General features: G+C 39.2%; 1 protein-coding gene across 1 annotated transcript in view; it reads right to left on the bottom strand.

Moving 5' to 3' along the window:
- Positions 1–19,778, bottom strand: part of TRPC4 (transient receptor potential cation channel subfamily C member 4) — a 159,279-nt gene that overhangs the window by 24,944 nt on the left and 114,557 nt on the right. The window contains exon 4 of the mRNA XM_086771942.1: positions 15,583–15,919. Within this exon, the coding sequence (XP_086628068.1) occupies positions 15,583–15,919 (337 nt within the window). The remainder of the gene's footprint in view (positions 1–15,582; positions 15,920–19,778) is intronic.

The raw sequence follows: 19,778 nt of genomic DNA, 5'->3' as shown, positions 1-19,778 counted from the left end.
GTAGTGTCTCCAGCAGAATATTTTTTGTTGACTCCTTCCTGTGGGACATGAAGGAATGGAAACTGTTTTCAGGTGTGCAGAGCATGCATTGCACTGGACACAAAGTGCTGCAGAAATACTCAATCCAAATGGGAAATTTTGCAAGATTTCTGACACGAACTTAGTTTAACAGGTGCAGAGACAACTGTGTGGAGATTCCTTAATGCTATAAACAATAAAACCTCTCTAAAGAAGAGACTCCACATTATTGTATAATGTGTGGTATCATAAAACAACATGGGACACTTAGGTACATATTTCAAATTATTTCATATTATTATCTTTTTGATAACAATACCAATAGTGCTTTTAATTTTTAACAATTAATTATTTTATTTAAATTATTTCTTACTTTTGTGCTCACAAAAGGGACAAAATTCACCACAAAAGAGACCAGTCTATCACATATAGATGTTGAGATACAGTTAATTCAACAAGGCTTTTCTCCACCTGGTTATCACATGTTTCTTTAGAAAAAGTTGAACAGATTTTGTGAAGGAGCCTATAGAGTCCTGCATCACTCTAGTCTGGGCTGAGTTTACCTTGAACCTTAACATTTTGTCTCAATGGTCTTCTAGATGACTACATGGAAAACTTGTGTCTTCTCTCTAACATGATCCCTAAGAAGTAATTCCTGGTCTATTCTTGTTTGTGCCTGGTAGGTTTTTGAGTTATCTGGAAGGCAGGAGGGGGATAGATGGGAGGAGTACAATTTCATTTAGTCATGTTTTGGCTTCAGTCTTTTTGTCTCCTGATTGTTTTCAAAAGGAAAGGTTCCCTTCCTGACTACCTCCTCCCCTCAAATCTCAGCCACATATTCCCGTCTTTTTTCTGTGTGTCATCATCAGTAATCATGAGCCTCAGGAGTATCTGAATCATCTGATTGGTCCAGCAACTTTTATTTTCATAGGGTTCATTTTCAGCCATGCCACCAGCACTATTTCAGCATTCTGCAGAGCTTGGACAACACTTTCTGAGAAAGGACCATGGTGGGACTATGTAGACAGGAATGTGTGATATGCCCATTTAGTGTCTACAACAGCCTAGACAGGTTGATTGCAACTCTATCTTTAGGTTATCAGATAAAAGTAATCACAAAATATAACACTGTTAAGAAGCTAACATTTATTTTCAAGCCGCAATCAATTGTGCTGAATCACAGCGAGAAAACAGTTGAAGACTATTGCATGGCTGGGGTCAATATCCACTAACAGCACCCAGTGCTGTGGTTAATTGTCCAAGTGCCATCACAAAGGGAACGTGTCTTCACAGGGCTACTGGCAGGCTCCTAAATGCCTGCCCATTTCAGCCTGTGAAATGACTTAACCACTTACTCCTCAGGAGCTGGTCACTCCTGACACATAGTATGAATATGATGACAGTGGGTCTGGCTCCCCCTTCCCTCCACAGTCCCCTCCAACCTTCAACACAGAGTCTATGTATTGCAAATATCCCTGCTTGCTCTTCCACTACCTTTTAGGCATAATATGTTAAGTATTATCAGGTCATGAAAGTAGCTGTTTTGTGGACAGGAATATACTCTTCACATTTCACATACTGCTCTGAATGACCCCTGCTCCCACTGCAGAATAGCACACAAAAATCACCATTGTGCCACAGGAACATGAGGAGACCTGGCTCCAGGCTCAGAGGAGACCTGGAGCCAAAGGCTGTGGAATACAGATACAGCCCCTAAGCCTCTGTGTTAGAGAACAGCTCCTTGCTCTTTTTTACTTAATAATACAGATGTAGCCCCAGGATCTTGACATTGGGAAGACTGCTATGGCACAGAAAGGAAACAGTTGCGCTGATAGAAGAGCCCCAAATAGAAAGGCTTTACAGAAACCACTACACACATAGAATTAAATAAACTATTCTGTAATTCATAACAGTTAAGCAAGAAGTTGTAGGTTCGTTAGTCTTCTGCCGAGATATACCATGATTCACAAGCAGCCAAAGACATGAACTGGCAGAAATGCAACAGGGCTGTTCTCCGTAAGACTGTTTGCTCAGCATCATATGCTTTGATAGCACTCCCTGAAATATAATAGAATTATGTACAGATTGAAAAATAAATGCTGACTAACGCTGCTGTATTTGATCTGGTTTGTGAGTGAAAAGCCAGATTGTTTTTCCAAGCACTTCCTGGGCTTTGGAAAATGAAATGTAATTGTAAAGTTGACATTAACAGAGAAATACTGACCTATTATAGAACAGTGGAAGAGAGTATATGGCTATTGTAAATTTGATCATTTTGAATTATAAACACAACTGATCCAAACTACCAGCAATGTTGAAATCATTTGGCAGCTGAAAGTTCTGAGTATACTTTGACATCATGATGGTGTTGGTTCTAAATTTTTTCTTGGTTCAAGGCAACTGTTATGTTCATCCTGATGCAGGGCTTGTTCTTTTCAAGCAAATTATAATGGAAAACCATAAATTCTACATTTTTGTAAGCTATAATTGAGATAATAGTTTAGTCTTTCTTGCCAGCCAAAGTATCTAAATGCAAACTCCATATATAAATACAGTTACTGAGATCTTATGGGACTTCAGAGAACTTGAAGCTAGGCTGACTGATGGATGCTATGTCTGTGACAGCCACACAATCCATGCATGCATAGTACAGGTTCCCAGATACCTTTTGGAAGGCAAATCTTTGAAGGTACAAAGTCCTATGGTTGATTGCCAAAATCCACAATGCCAGGGCAATCTCTCCACGAAAGCTGAGATCAGAGCCTTTGGAGGAACTAGGTCTCTATGGCTAGGTATCCTGAAGAGTGCTCAACTGGAACAGTGAACGCTGGAAGAACTGAGATCTCTGGAGTTCTGTAAATCCTCCCAAGTGTGCCTGAAGGGTTATCCTAGAAAAGGGTACTCCGAAATCCCAGAACCTTTTTGCAAAGCTGACTTCTTAAGGTCTGGTGAGCTTACATGACGGAAGCTGTTCTGAGCAATGAACCTCAGGTATTCCAAGTTGTGCTGCTCAGGATTGCTTTACAGTCACGTAGCCAGAGGTCTTGAAATCTTGTTGTAGGTCATAACTATATCTTTTTGCAAGACGGGATGGTCACGGGGGGGGAGAAGTCAGTCAGCTCTTCACAGAGTCTGACACAACATGTCAATTTTGTTCTATTACATTCATTGGGAGAATCAGGCGAGGGCTAGAAAAATCTATGAGTTTTTGTAAGAAAGAAAAAGACATCCAGAGATCAAGGCAGGATTATCTCTGTGGCCTTGCACACTTCCTTCTTCTGTTTAGAAGACTTACAGATAGCTAGACACAACCTAACTTCATTAGGAGTTTTTCTTGTCAATTCCAAAACATGCCTCGGCAAGAGAGGAGACAACATGCTGTGACAAGACTGTGTAACGGGTGCATTGTTACAGGTAGGAAAGAGATCTGGAGTCCAGGCATTGCTTACTAATGTGCCAAAGCAGCAGTGTTACCACATGGTGACAGAGGTCCTATCAGAGCTACTTGTTCAGCAGCAAGAAAGATGATGTCTTGACAAAACAGAGAGGTAACATCACCAGACTGCACACAGGTATTGGGGGAAAACTGCTAAGAGGAACCAGCTAAATACAAGGGGTAGATCTAAAAGCAAGAGCCTTTAGGCAGTCAGGCTGGGGACAAGTTCACTGCTCAAAGCTCCCTTTACCTCCCTGGGAGGACACAAGCATCCCCAAGGCAATAATCCTGTCATCTGCAGGTGGGTCAGTCTTCCCATTGACTGAAAAAGTAGCCATAGAGGATGAGGCTGAATTAAAACAGATGTCTAACTGCCAGGTGCCTGTACTTAGGTGACTAATTCCACCCAGAGCAGATTTCACTGTTTTAGCTGGATAATCTTTGCTATATTCTGGTTGCCTCTTTGCTCCAACTGTGTCCCTCCTACCTCTTCACACCAGCTAGATTTCACACCTGCCTCTTATACACTCACCTATCCATTCCCCATCAACCCACTTTTATCATTTATTGCCACTTATAAGGAAATTATCAACATTATGCAGCACTTTCACCTCATTAATCAAGGACTTAAACTGCAAAGTTGAAGGTGAGACTTTCAAGCATTTGTTGCATTATTTATAACTACATAATGGAGCAGTAAAAGAGAAATAACAGCATGGATATTTTGAAACAGGCTGAGATGATAGAAACAAATTTCATTAAACGCTGTGTGGTTTTAATGGGATCAAATAGACATAAATTCAAGGCAGGAATCCCACAGACCACATGAGGCCTGGGAATGACAGTCACCACGGAGAGGTTTCGTACAGCACTGTGAAGCATTATACATACAAGCTGATCAATGCAATTATTTGACTGAAGTCTAGTTTGCCTGATGCAAGAAAGGAACTAAAACAGATGAGGAAAAAAAAATTGAATCTGTGTGCTAAATATATTTTCTTTTTGCAGTAAACATTTCTGAACATTTATTCTTTCTTCTAAAACAAACCCTACATACTGTAAAAATAAATTTTATCCAAGACAACAAAATGGATAGAAATTAAAATGCTTCTTACTGATGAACAAAAGGAACTGAAATAAAATAAGAACTTTCTTAGAAAAATACCATCTTTCATTATAATTACCTCATAAGACTTTTAAAAATCCTGAACTGAGTAATGGATATCACATACTACATATGATCAATCTGTAGATTTTTGTATATATGGATATATCAATATGTATATTGATATATATGTATATATATATATATGTATATATGGATATATCAATACATATACACTGATATATATTCATCTATAGACTTAGATTTTGAAGCCGCATTTCCAGTCTTAAAATCTTTGGATATTAGACACTAAAAAAATTTTTTTAAATGTGGACCTACTTTTTCTGTTCATAAAGTAACTCAGTTTGCATACTCACACCTCACAACTTTAAGCAGGGAAGCAGCTCAATACTCTCGCAAGTGTTCTCTGTCCCTTTGGATAAAGCCTTGGGTAAGACACAATATCCTTTTGTGCAGGCTGGCAGATAACTTTCAGATGATAAAAAATTTCAATCATCTATCCTAATTGTTCTCATTATCAATTTGCAGCTACCTAGACCTGTAATTTTACACCTAAGGAACATCTCTCTCATTCCCATGCAGAAGAAACAAAAAAATCAAAGAAATAACTCCCCTATGGAATCCATTCAAAGGTACATTAAGTTCTAAGACAAAAAAAAATGTTAGACACACCTTGTCTAAATTCCTATCTTCTATTGAATGTTGTGCAACTAAAAAAATAATTTTGCAGCAAATATGGAAATTCACAAAAATGTTATGCCATCTCTACAACACTGCCTTTTGTTGTCTGTAATTACGTTTAAAATCTCACTGTGAATAGAAACATCAAGATTCATCAAAGTAAGACAAGAAAGGCAGTGTCCTGAACTATTTTTTGTTTTTAAAAAGATTTGTGGATCCCTAGCTAATTTTGTCCTTACCTTTCCCACAAAAGGTTGGTTGATCTGTGCTATTTTTGTTCCTTACCATTAAGTGATGGGAAGCAAGAGGTTCCTCAGGGTCAATCTCTGCATGCCAAGTTCAACAACAACCTTTTAGCATGCTTCTTGGAGAACATATTTTTGCTGGGCTGTGAAACCATTTAACTGAGAAACTCAACTTTGCTCTACTATGCGATCTAGAGTTTTTTACAGATACAAGAAGCAAAGGAAAGTCATTCCAGGAAATTGAGTAAGCACTGATAAGGCTTGAAATCCCTCTTCTGTTTCGCACCTGGACTGATGAATTGATCTCTGACACATTTGTGTCTCTTCCCAGGACAGTTATACTCAGGCAAGCTGAGTTTGGGAATTGCTGGTTTAAATTATCCGTGCACACAACTCAACACTGAGAATACTTAATATCTAACCTCAATTCACTCTTTGTTTTCACTTTCTTATCTGTACAATTGAACTTAATTCCTTCGCCCACAGAAGTGGCGAAGGTGAGTTTAGTAATGACTCTGGAGTGCAGTGAAAAGGTAACGAACAATACAAGGATTATGGAGCATTTTAGCCTTTTGGATGAACTATACTCTATCAGAGCTGAGAGTATTCAGTGTTGATTATGTACCAGCAGTGCATTTACTCTTGAGTTCAAAGAAAAGTACAATTTCTAAGAAACACTGATCAGCTGCAAATGAAACGGGTCTAGGAATGGGATTATGAGTTATGGTGATATATATGTATTTAATCCACCATGGAATGGCAGGTGCAAACGGTTTGGACAATCAGCATTGAAAAGCCCCTCAAATATTTATGGCTTAATTTCACCACCTACTCTAACAGCACCAGGTTGTTCAGTTGCTTGAGTATTTATGCAGTAAGGCATCCATATAAATGGGATAACTTTTCCTTTAACCCAGTATCTTCAGAAGACACAGCAGGCAGTATCTTTAGACCACACACTTTCTTTCAGAACTTGAATAGAAAGAAGTCTGACTTTCCCAGTACTCCTGTAAATGCCAAAAGCAAATATATGTAATTAGCAGTTAATATTTTTTAAGCAGCCTTTTGAACTTCCTTTGCAAAATGTTCTGAAATGCAAATGAATTGTAGTTCATTATCACAGTGGAAGATTAAAGGAGATTTAACTTACTACATCTATCTTAACATTATTGCCCAATTTTCTTCTCCTACTTTTTTTCCTCTGTAAAACAGAGTTGTGGTAAAGAATAGGAACATAAGTCAAGAAAAAATGTTTAATGTCCTGGAGTGTATGCAAAAATAAATTGTAACCCTAGATTGGCTGTTATCTTCACTATGAGTTGGCTAGTGGGGTTAATGAAGTTCAAATTAATCAAAGGTGCTCATCCAAACTATTTCAGGTTCATGCACCTACGCCTTCCATACCAGTGTACTGTAGACAGTGATGGTGTAGATGTCATGATCTAGAGAAACGAGAAAGATATCGTATTTTTTGGAAGGTATCATGTCTTTAAACAGAAGCGTCTAGCGCCATTTTAGATGCCCTACGTATCCAAGCTGGCCATCCCATACATTGCCAAAAAAGGTAAAGCTTTCCTGTAAGGTATTTATCATAGGTACAACCTCATTGCAAGTATATCAGAATTCAAAAATGGGCCCAGCTGCCTCTCTGCATGCACTTGAGTTGCTTTCTTTTTGTTTACTTTGATTTAATCTCCTAATTCATAACAACCATACTTGCTAAATGCCTGGGTTTGGACTAGGGGGCTACGGACAGGTACCTAAATACAGAGAAAGAGTACAGAAATTCTGCACATATCTGCTTTTTAACACTGCTCTACAATAATGTTGTAAAGAGAAATATAGCCAGTCAAAAGCATTAGCCGATTCTCTCAGGTACTTTCTCAGAGGAGACTACAAATATATTTTTTAAAAAAGTATATCCTCACTTACTGCTTCTAAATCTCTATCAAGCTCAACAGGCTTACATGAGGAGTGCAGCATGCATAATTTTACTCATTATCCTTTAATCTCCATGGCTTCATTGAAACTGTTTGTGGCACGTATTTATCAAAATTGATTTAATACAGGAAATAGGCTCTTGCTTTCACAAAAATACTATGGAGAGGGTAAGGAGCAAGGCTTATATCCTAACTATTACCATAGGCAACCTTAATTTATAAAGCAGTATGTATCTAATCTGTTTAGTACTGCAATCTAATCATAGAATCATTGAACGGTTTGGTTTGGAAGGGACCTTTAAAGGTCATCTAGTCCAACCCCCCTGCAAGGAGCAGGGACACCTTCAACTAGATGAGGTTGCTCAGAGCCCCGTCCAACCTGGCCTTGAATGTTTCCAGGGATGAGGCATCCACCACCTCTCTAGGCAACCTGTTCCAGTGTTCCACCCTTGTATTTTTATCTGATGTCCAGTCTGAATCTACCTCCCTTTATTTTAAAACCATTACCCCTCATCGTGTCACAACAGGCACTGCTGAAGAGTTTCTCCCCATCTCTCTTGTAGGCCCCCTTTAGGTACTGGAAGGCTGCTATAAGGTCTCCCTGGAGCCTTCTCTTCTCCAGGCTGAACAACCCCAACTCTCTCAGCCTGTCCTCACAGGAGGGGTGCTCTAGCCCTCTGATCATCTTTGTGGCCCTCCTCTGGACTTAATATTCATTAAAGTGTTGTATCTCCAAACATCTGCCTGTTTGTTATCTTTGCCAGCACTTACTACATTCTCTTGCTGTTGCTAGAATAATATAATGAAGATATTCTTACCAGGTAGTTAATAGTAAGAAATACAGTTTTCAAGCATGCACAAGGCTTAGATCCAGGATAGGATAAAAGACCTGCAGGTCGAGTAAATGGAAGACCTTTATAGCACTGTACAAAAGCTCTCAGAGTCCTGCACAGACCAGCTTGGCATCATACGTGCAGCTCTAAGTGAGGCCAGAAGTGGACATTTAGGGATGTAGGAAACTGCTCATCTCTTTCTCTCCTATTAACAAGCACACAAGGATTTGAACAGCTCAGTACTGGGGATCTAAATTTTGCATTTGGCAGCCCAGCCCCATAAATGGGTTTAGTCATTGAAACAGTCCTTTACTCAATGTCTAAATTAAGTACGCAGTACTGAAAGTAAAATTCACCATGCAAGAAACCTAAATTCCCCATAAATTGTATTTTATGCTCACTTTGAGTTTCAAGCACCTAGCTGAGGTCCACAGCCTATGAATACTGAGTACTAAGACAGCCTGGACAAGAGGAACAGCAGGAAATGGAAAGTGGAATGAGTCTCAGGCACTGTCTCACCAGCACTTTGAAGCATATCTCGGGGCTTCAGTTAGATGTCTACATGAGCTTGAGTTTCAGCATCCAAAACCCCTTCCTTTTCTGAAATGCTTAAACTATATCCTCCAAGAGTAGTGTGAATGTTTGGCACTGCAGCTTTATGGCAAAAAATTCTTGCACAGGGAACAGGAAACCTGCCTTTTTTCTCCCTAAAGGAAGACTGAATGTCTGTCCCAGGAAAGCACTACGGCGAGAATAATGGTGCAGAGTTGAAACATTCACCACTCCTGCTAAAAATGGGAGAAAGGGAAACTTAAGGAGAGAGAATTAAAGAGAAAAAAAAAAACAGGTGTCTTTAGCTTCATTACTAAGGGCCCCTACTAGGAAGCAAAGACATCAAAGCTAGGCTTTGCACACACACTGCAGGACTTTTCTATTTATCCTCAAGCTATATGATTGTAATGTTAAAATGTGAAATATTTGAATGCTAGAGGAGCAAGCACAATGGTACTCAACTCAAAACTTCAGTCCAAAGGGTATCTCAGGATCCTGCCAAAACCTGCTTCCATCAGCAAAATATTGTGACTGCAAGAGAATGTCTGATTGCACTGAGTACTTGCCTATATGTGATTATTTTATATTATCTTGTAAATGCAGAGTCCTTGTTTGCAGCTCTAAGGCATTGCCTGTGGGAGGGAAGCTTTCCATAGCTAATAAAAGTGTATGTAAAAGGAACATGTAGACAGTCATCATTAAGGAAGAGAACTCCATTTATTTTCTGTACTTTATTCAAACACTGTAAAAGGCTGTTAAAGACAGGCAGAGCACTGTTCCATCTAGCCTAAACTATGGCTGATCCTGAAAGCTTAGGGAAAGGATTTGAAGATGGGATAATGTAAAAGCTTCCAGATTTGCTAAGTGCAGATGTATCTTTGTCCAGAGATCACATCTTTGCCACTGTGACTAGGAGACACCGATTATGGTTGGTTGTGATACTACAGATGGAATTCAGGAACCAAAGCACAGCCTGTAGCTCCACTTTAGATGGAAGACAATTTACAAAGGCCTTCCAAATTTAGGTTAGATTTTTACTAGAATAGCAAAAAATATATATGGCTACCCATATTTAACTGGATGTCATGGTACCATTGAAAGTGTTTTGCCAAAGAAAAAGCCTCCTGACTTTTTAAAATCACAATCAAAACAAGACATTTCTCTTTGGCCTCAGTTTTGAAAATGGCAACACCACTCTAGATTACATCTTAAGCACACAAAGACATGTATCTGTCAACACTACCAACAATCAAAGAATAAAATAAAATCATCTATCTAGAAAATGTTAATCTTAAATATTTTAAACCTGGTAAATCTACAAGTAACTCAGTGAAAGGTCTTGTTACAGCAAGAGTCAGGTAGTCCTGACAAGAAGTGTCTCTTCTGATGTTTAAATAATTTTGTTAGTAGGTCCAGTTTTGGGATCACCAACAAAAAAGAGGTATTAACTGACTGGAGTGAACCTAGTGAAAGCCCATCCAGGTGAGTGGGGCTGGACCAGATGATGTACAAAAGGCTGGAGGAGCTGCATTTTTTCACCCTAGAGAAGGGGAGGAATATTGGAATATCGGGGAGATATTACTGCTGTTGTCCACTAATGAAATTGCTGCTTATGAATAACTGGAGCCAGACTTGTCCTAGAGGTGCACATTGGAAGGAGAAGAGGTAATGGTTGCACATTTCGGCACGTTATATTCCAGCTGATAACAGGAGAAAACCTCACCATTGGCTAGACACAGGTACAGGCTGCCAAGAAAGGTGGTGAAATATCCATCCCTGGAGAAATTCAAGATTTGACTGGACAAGGACCTGGGTAGTCTGATCTATCTTTGCAGTTAGCCTGTGTTGAGCAGTAGCTTGGAATAAATGGCTTTGAGTGGTCATTTTGTGCATTAGCCTTCTTTCTGACTGAAGTTGTGTTCCAGCTTTGTCTGAGATTATTTTCCTCATCTGTACTTTATTATGTTTATGTTACTGGTTATGTTCAGTTTCATCTTGCTGTCTATATTATCCTTTGTATTTTCTCCCTGGAACATGCCAATTTCTATTAACTGTTTAATTTTTTTTATACAACAATTTCTTGACCAAATTTAGATTATGCAAAGTGTACTTGCCACCTCTGTGATCACTTTTTTGATCACATCAGTTTGGACGTACATTGTGCTAAGTACCGACAAGACTGTATACTCCCATACATCCCACCAGCAATTTGCTGACCACAAATGTTTGCAGTTTGCACAGTTCCCAAACATCCACATTCTCTACAGATTCACATATTGCAACAGCATAAACCATTCTGACAGAAAGGATGAGGAATGCATTGTTAGAGATTCAGTAAGGCTGCATTTCTGCTCCAGGCACTATTCTGAACAACATAATTATGATGAACATTTAAAGATGCCCGTAAAAGACCAAAAAAAGTCATCAAAACAAATTTGCCTAAAAAATGTTCTTTTTGCTGCAGCCACCCCAAACAACTGGCAGGGAGCTTTTTAACCACATCTACTAAACATCAAGTTTGTCTGATTGTTGCCTTTCTTTTCTGAATTTTGTAGCACTCCCTGGTGAGCCAAATGCCCACTGTGAGGACATTTAGCATGACCACTGCTAGGTTTGAGGCTAAGGTTTAGGGCAGAAAAACAGGTACGGAAAATCTAAAGGGATCAATATGATCCTTACGTGAGCTGCAGTCAAGGCACACAAAGGATGAGGCCCGGTTTTATTTTATTTCCCCTTTGCATCACTGTTATCGTGCTCAGAGGCCACTCAGCAACTGGACAGGGAATTTAATGATGGAAAATATTGTTCTTCCTCACTTTTTTTTCACAAGATGAGATTCTTGTTTTTCCTGTCCTTTTTTTTTTCAGTGGTGATAGATTCTCAAGTATAGGAAACAGCCCTATGTTTCTGGAGTGTGAAGTGTCTGGCATGCTTGGGAGATCAGAATAAACAGCTAATAAGAAGAACAAATTAATTTTTCTTACCAGTAGACTTTGTTTCTTATTTGTTTAAAGGCAAGGACAGGAGATTCTGACCCTTCTTACCAAGAGATTTTTCCACAACTGCTTCTTAAAGCTATAACATTAACCTTGTTATACTGACTTATTGTTCCACGGATAATCACCACATACTGTAACATCACTTTTGTAATCATCTAATCATGTAAAAGACAAAATTAATGCAGAAATTTCCTTAAGAGACTTTTAAAATGTAAAATCGATAGTCTCCATGGAAATATAGCCCAATACAGGTTTTTCTGCTGAGCCTCCTACTCTAGGAGGCTCTACTTTTAATATGTGCTAATTACGCACATTCAGCCTTCTATTACATAGTAGTAGACAAATGCTAATTACTGTTTGATCATTGGAGAGCTTAGATTGTTATGGACAATCATGAAACTTCTTAAGTTCTGTGAAATACATATATGCTGAAATTCATGTGGATGAGAAGCCTGGAAAGTAGAGTTCCTCCTCCTCTCTTCATTTTAAGGGAGGTATCTATTCAAATGCAAATTACACACAGAGCTATTTGAATTAAGAGAAAAGCAAACAAACAATTCTATTGTTTAAAATGTTAATAGTTTTGGCATGCTGTAGCTACTCCAGGATATCCTTTGCTTTGGGTAAAGGGTTTACTTAGTGACTTTTCCAATTTCAGAGAAGAACTATAACCCTAGTGCCACATTAGCTTTGTCTCAGACTTCAACAATTTTCGTCTACATCCAGAAAATACAAAGATATAGCTACATACCTCAGATCTAGGCTCCCTTGTGTAATTAAAAAATGCCGCATTTACTCTTTCTAAGGGTACTGCCTAACTGTATAGTTTGAAGATATGAGATGACAGACTAAATTGTGGCCTGGATACTAACCTTAGCTTATTGATAAGGACTTGATAAAACTATTTAATTTTATTAAAAGATGAGTAGACCATAGTTTGTATTTGTGTGAATATGAAAAGAGTAGGTTTTGGCTGAGATTAATTTCTTAAAAACAGACAAACAAACACAAAAGAAAAGTGGAAATAAGACACATTCATCACACACTGTGAGCTGAAGTGTCCTGTGGAGATGTGCGCCTGTCTCCTTCAATAACAGAGGGAACTTAGGTACCCAGTGAACTGCCTAAGACTACGATGGGTGAATCTGGCGCCTTATTATTTGGGTGGGCTAAGGCACTGCAGCAACCAAAGTCTGAAAGCTGGACACAGCAACCTGAAACTGGAACTGCAGGAAATCATAGTTAGGAACCGCTACAGATCAGTGTGCAAGATACATTCGTTTAGATGCAAAAGATTTCATAAGGCATAGTTTCCCAACATTATAGTCTAGATTAACCATAAGCTATTTGACAACATGGTATCTGACTATTGATCTTTATTCATGCTCATGAACATCTGTTTATGTGAGCCGTTCCCTTGACTTGACCTGTACTGCTCACAGAGAAAGGACTTATTCAGCACAGGCAGTACTGGCATGATCTGACCATATGAGTCTATACTGTACTTATTAATGCTGCTTTTAAAAATGATAGTCATCTTGATAGTCATAACTCTCAGGGCTAACGGCTTCTTCAAACAAGTGCTTTGGGATGCTGTGTTACTTAAATCCCTTCCTAAGTAAACAACAGTGCCAGAGGTTGAGGGCAAAGCAGGTTCTTCCTCTTCCCATTGCATGTTTGCTGGAGATGAGTAAGTCACCAAAATTTTAGAACTGCCTTTAGCTAAAACTAGCCCTTGCCCTTCTCAAATTGTGCCTTTTTCTCTAGGCTCTAATTTATTTCTTTAAAGTGATAGGTAAATAATAAAATCCACTTTGGCATGTCAAGGTCTATGTGTCAGCTATGCACTTGTTCTTATTATCCTTCAGCCTCAGGATACTGTGAAAGCTGGGTAGATACTGACTGCCTGCTACTTTGGAAAGCTGCACAAAAAAGCTACGAGCATCCCTTCTGGCCATGGGACAGCACAGAATAGCCTCCCTGTTCCTCCTCAGCAATACAGCATTTATTTCTAAGGAAGTAACGTATCAAGCCAACAATTTTTATATTGATTTCTTATTTCTTGATGGTATAAAACTGGGAAAATTTACCAGAGGATATTTAAAAAAAATATTTAAATGTGAATCTTACCCACTGAAGTTAGTTTGACTTGTCTGCAAATGTCACTCCAAACAGACTGCCAGATTGATTAATTCCTTCACAATAACACTAGATATTGATGTTGTCAATGTCAGTAGCAATATTTGCCCAGCAAAGGACAATACATCTTACAGTGAAGGCTAGTGGTGAGGATTGTGTTATGCTGTGCTATCAAGGAGGAAATTGCACAAAGCAGTTCATCTGTGGAAGGCAGGTCCTTCTGAGAGGTTCCTGGCAAGTGTACACAGGGTTTTCAGTCATTCATGCTTGCTTGTTTAAGGGAAAGACAGATATAGCTCTGCCTCCTGCTTCCTGCAGTGCTCTACAAAGGAATATACAGAGGAAAAGCCACTGACTCATTCTTCTCTAGAATATCAGGCACTGTCAATTATTGTATTCTAAATCCTACACTGCATTGTAAATGATATATGATCAATGATGCCAAAAGCTTTGTCAGGTTGTTTGGGAAAAGTTGCAAAAGTGAAGACAAACAGTATCTTTACGGGAAGTTCTGGGAGAGGTAACAATATAAAAAGCCCACCAAAATATTTCAGAAAAGTTTGTACATGAACTTGTCTATGTGATGACAATTTAAATTAAGATATCAAAATTAAATTCTTCCAGTTAAGGCTACTAAGTCCCTCCTTATACAGTTTCATTTCAGTCAAGACCAAGTATATATGGCCTCTGCTGGTCCAATTTATGTTGGTTCCTGAAACAAGAAACATGGAAGAGACCATGGCACACCAAGAGAGATACCATCTAGCCAGGGGGACATGCAAAGATAGGAAGGACCTAGGAAGTCCAATCTGATAGCACTGAGCAATCACGCAGGAATAAATTTAAGGCTGACATCGCCCACACAATAATCCCAGGCTTTCAATAATCCCAGGCTGAAATTTTTACTTTAAACTATTGGGACAGAGTGGGAATCTTTTCCCCCATTTTAAAAACGCTAGGGGATTTTTTTTATACCTTCTGATGTAAAATATTTTGTTTGAAGTTGAGTAACAAGTTCTCATCATTGGTTTAACACAGAAATAATACTCTGCATGCATATTTTAATGAAAATACTCACTTGAAAATGCTTGTTAGCACTATTTGCAATAGGTAGGTCTGTCTTATTAGAAAGCAGCATACTTCGGGTAACTAAGGTTAGCAATAACACTCTAGAAACGACACTGTGCCTCATTCTGATAAACAAAAAATAATTATTGGGGCAAAGGGACCCTTTTTAAAAAATAAACTAACAAAGGAAAAAAAAAGGACACTTAGAAGAATCAGAACAATTTCTGGCCTGGAAAAAATAGATATTAAAAAGAATATCAATATGCATGTTTCAGGGCACTGCTCAGTCACAGGAAGGAATATCTGATATCTTTTGTTTTCCCTTATTGTAATATATTAGGCGGTGTCACTTCAGATTTTTAAATTCTTCCCAAGTTGTCTACTACTCTTGCTAGGTGTTGGAGGAGATGGACCATTTGCCTGTTTTGGTAGGATAATAATTCAGGACAGAACTCTCTACTGTAACTTCCTGCCTCAGGAATGCTTGGCAAAACCACAGGGGCCCAAACACTTTTCACTGTATTTTTCTTTAGTAATACATTTACCCAGGACCCACGGTAATATCATCCACTCGACGATGGTTGGTGGTGGTCCTTGCATGCTCAAGTCTGACCTGTCAATGTGCTGAGAGGCAAGCAACAGCAGGAACAGAAAAGTCAAGTAGGATGCCGTATGGCAGATAAATTTGATAAATGGCTTTCTGATGAACAGCCCTAATGGGCTTTTGGGAGCTATCAGGTAGCACACAGAGAAGATCGGGAAAAGGAGTCCTATCACAACACATGTCAACATCTTCACAGCCCAGTGTCGCCTCCTCCATCCGGGGAACTCATCGTACCAGCGGGATGCGAGCAGCTGCTGGCAGTTGGGCTGAGCAACAAACTATAGAGAGAAGAAGAAAGGAAAACGGTTAATTCCTTGTTACTTCTGTAAAGTTATTTCCATGCTGTGTATGTTACAATGAGTAACTTTTGTATAGTGATTAAAAAAAAAATATATATATCCACAGCCTGTGCAAGTCCACTCATGCTGATAATACCAGTACGACAGGGCTGGGTCAGCCTGCCCTTCCTCCAAGACACAAAATATAATACAAAGCCACCAAAATTCACTTTTCACAATAAAACTCGACTTCCCCACCAGCTGAATACATGAGGAGCCAACAGACTGTAAAACACATGTCATTCAAAAGCCGATTTCAAACTGAAAAAGAAGTTTACAAATACTTCCATTATTCAACCAGCAAAGTTTGTGGAGAATTCACAGAATGCAAGGTGGAAGTCACTATGAAAATGAAAAGCATGACTGAGCTCTGTAAAGACTGAAACTGGATTCCACAGCCATGAACAAACTATTCTTAGTATGTTCCCTGCTAATTCTCTAAAAATCAGGCTTAAATGCTTTTATACTGACAAAACTCTTACAGATACATTAAATAGTGCTTGCACAACTTCATCTAAGCACCAGCATTCCTCAGTGCTTCACTAATCCTTGCCAGGATATATTCCTGTCCTGTACAATATTTTATGGTCTGTCTGTTCTACATGATGTGATTTCAGTTTTTAAAATATGATCATAAATTGAATTTCACACAAAAAAATAACCCAAACTCAGTAAAAATTTTTTTTTTTCAGATAGCTTTTTTAAAAAAGTATATTCCAGGATTTTATGTCATTTTTATTTGATCACTAGTTCAAATTTTCCCTAATATTTCCTTTTATAAAGGGGACATGGAGTAGCAGCATACTAGACTTGACGTAAGAGATACAGAATAGAAGCAACATATGTATCAAAGAGAGTCAGAGTTGCTGCATTTAAAAAAAAAAAAAGAAAATAACTTTTTTCCTTATGTTGCTATTCCTCTCACATGTTCACTCCTCTCTCCAGTTGCTGTTGGACAGTATTTCTTCCCCCATCTTAACTATGTTGTCCCAGAGGTGCTACCACTATCGCTGATGGGCTTAGCCTTGGCCAGTGGTGGGTCCATCTTGGAGCCGGCTGGCATTGGCTCTATTGGACACGGCAGAAGCTTCTAGCAGCTTCTCACAGAAACCACCCCTGTAGCCGTCCAGCTACCAAAACCTTGCCACACAAACCTAATACCATTACAGACATGGATATACATTAGAATAAGTCATTAGTGGAAGACTTAATAAATCTATGCAGAAACTTACTTATCTAATTAAATAACAGAATTGTTAATTTATACAAAATAATTTCAGATTTGAATTCTACTCAAATGCATCTAGTTTGGGATTTTACATTATTTTGATAATACTTACAAACACAATAATAGGTATGAACGAATGGCAGTAACTTGTCAAAGTGTGTCTGAAATCACTAGGAACACTACTGGTAGAAAATGCTTTTTAATTTGGAATGAAATGAGCGTCAGCATGCATCTTTCTATATATGCCTAGATCTTGTCAGAAATGTTAATCTGAGCTGAATTCAGACCTGGTGTATGTTAACGAAATGCCAGTGTCCTTAGCAGAGACATATCTGCCTACCAGACACCAACACTTAAGCTGCCTCTGACTGCTGTGAAAGACAAGAAATTTTACTCATACTGTAAGCATCTTGAAAATGGCCTTTAAGAAGAGTAACAGAGTGTTCTCTTCCATCAGGAAAAATGCATTTGCAAGGTTTCAGTATGTTTGTTTCAAGATACAAACGTCTGGAATAATACTGCATACAGTCAGAGCAGATGGTTTCAAAGTTTTGTTTTTTGCCAAGTTTTTAACAAGGGTCTCCTTAGTTTCACCTTAGTCTGCTTAGGTAGGTACAGATTAGTGCTTTGCTTGACTAGTGCTTTTGCTTGGACTAATTCCTGAGTAAAATATTTTCCTGTTTTTTTTTTTTCCCGGAGTGTGTCAGATCCAGGTTTGTTTCCCCTTCTTCATTATATCTTCCCATTGCATATCCTCTCACCTAAAAGTAATCAGTTCCTAAGTCTTGCCTGTGTCCCCTTTCTCAACTCCTTTGGGCTACTCTCCTTGTGTTGGGGACCCAGGTGAAGGAACAACTTCCAGTGGCTAGCCAAAGCATAGAGGGTCTACTTCTACTAAAAAGGAATTAATTTCCCTTGCTGTAATGTGGAGGAAATAAAGTAAAAGGAGGGTTTTTCCCAATGCCCACCAAATATTGGGCTGCCCTGGGGCTGGGTAGACCAGAAATGATGTGAGGTACCTTATTCCACAAGGACATGCTTACTGACTGCTCCACACTGGATAGGCAATAGCTGCTTAGTTCTAATCTTCAAACAGAATAATATGCAAAAGTTTCAATGATAATAAGGAAAGCATGTCTGAGCAGGCTTGAAAAATTTTTCTTATCACCTAATACTGATATTAGATTTTGTCATGTTATGACTGTGTTGCTCAGGTATGATATTAAAGACGAGGACTGCTTCCTGAGGCACAGGAAGTTTTTCAGTAAGTGTAGAAAATTTTAAAATGACAGACACAAAAGTAAATTTTTAAAATTTTAATTTGTAAAGAAATTAGCTCTCATACTTTTATTCAAATTATGACTGTGACAGGGCAGTTTTAGCACTGGTTGGATCCTGACTGTAGGAAAAAAACGAACATAGACTATACATTCGATGTGGCTAGAGTTAGTAATGTAAAGTTACCTTCAGTAATGTACTTTAGAATCATAGAATCATAGAATCATAGAATAGTTTGGGTTGGAAGGGACCTTTAAAGGTCATCTAATCCAACCTCCCTGCAAGAAGCAGGGACATCTTCAACTATATCAGGTTGCTCAGTTCCTCTTCCAACCTGGCCTTGAATGTTTCCAGGGATGAGGTGTCTATCACCTCTCTGGGTAACTTGTTTCAGTGTTTCACCACCCTCATTGTAAAAAAATTCTTCATGATGTCTCATCTGAATCAACCTACCTCTATTTTAAAACCATGATCCCTCATCCTATCAGAACAGGCCCTGCTAAAGAGTTTGTCCCCATCTTTCTAACAAGTCCCCTTTAGGTCTCCCTGAGGCTGTTTCTTCTTGAGGCTGAACAGCCCCAACTCTCTCAGCCTGTCCCCATAGGAAAGGTGCTCCAGCCTTCTGATCATCTTTGTGGCCCTCCTCTGGACTCACTCCAACAGGTCCATATCCAACAGGTCCAGATCCATATGTTGGGGGCTCCAGAACTGGACACAGTGCTCCAGGTGGGGTCTCATAAGAGCAGAGCAGAGGGGCAGAATCACCTCCCTTGACCTGCTGGCCATGCTTCTTTTGATGCAGCCGAGGATACAGTAGACTTTCTGGGCTACAAGCATATTGTTGGCTCATGTTGAGCTTCTTATCTACCAGGACACCCAAGTCCTTCTCCTTGGGGCTGCTCTCAATCCATTCTCTGCCCAGCCTGTATTTGTCCTTGGAATTGCCCTGACCCATGTGCAGGACCTTGCACTTGCTCTTGTTGAACTTCATGAGGTTCTCATGGGCCCACCTCTCCAGCCTGTCAAGGTCCCTCTGGATGGCATCCCTTCTCTCCAGCCTGTCGACAGCACCACACAGCTTGGTGTCATCAGCGAACTTCCTGAGGGTGCACTTTATCCCACTGTCCATGTCACTGACAAAGATGTTAAACAGGGCCGGTCCCAATACCAACTCCTGAGGAATACCACTTGTCACTGGTCTCCACTTGGACATCGAACCATTGACCATTACTCTCTGAGTGTGGCTATCCAGCCAATTCCTCATGCACTGAGTGGTCCATCTATCAAATCCAT

Source organism: Chlamydotis macqueenii, chromosome 1 (genome assembly GCF_036417535.1).
Source record: "Chlamydotis macqueenii isolate bChlMac1 chromosome 1, bChlMac1.mat, whole genome shotgun sequence".
NCBI classification, from domain to species: domain Eukaryota; kingdom Metazoa; phylum Chordata; class Aves; order Otidiformes; family Otididae; genus Chlamydotis; species Chlamydotis macqueenii.
Note: the sequence above shows the minus strand (reverse complement) of the source record. Positions and strands in the feature narration are given on the sequence as shown.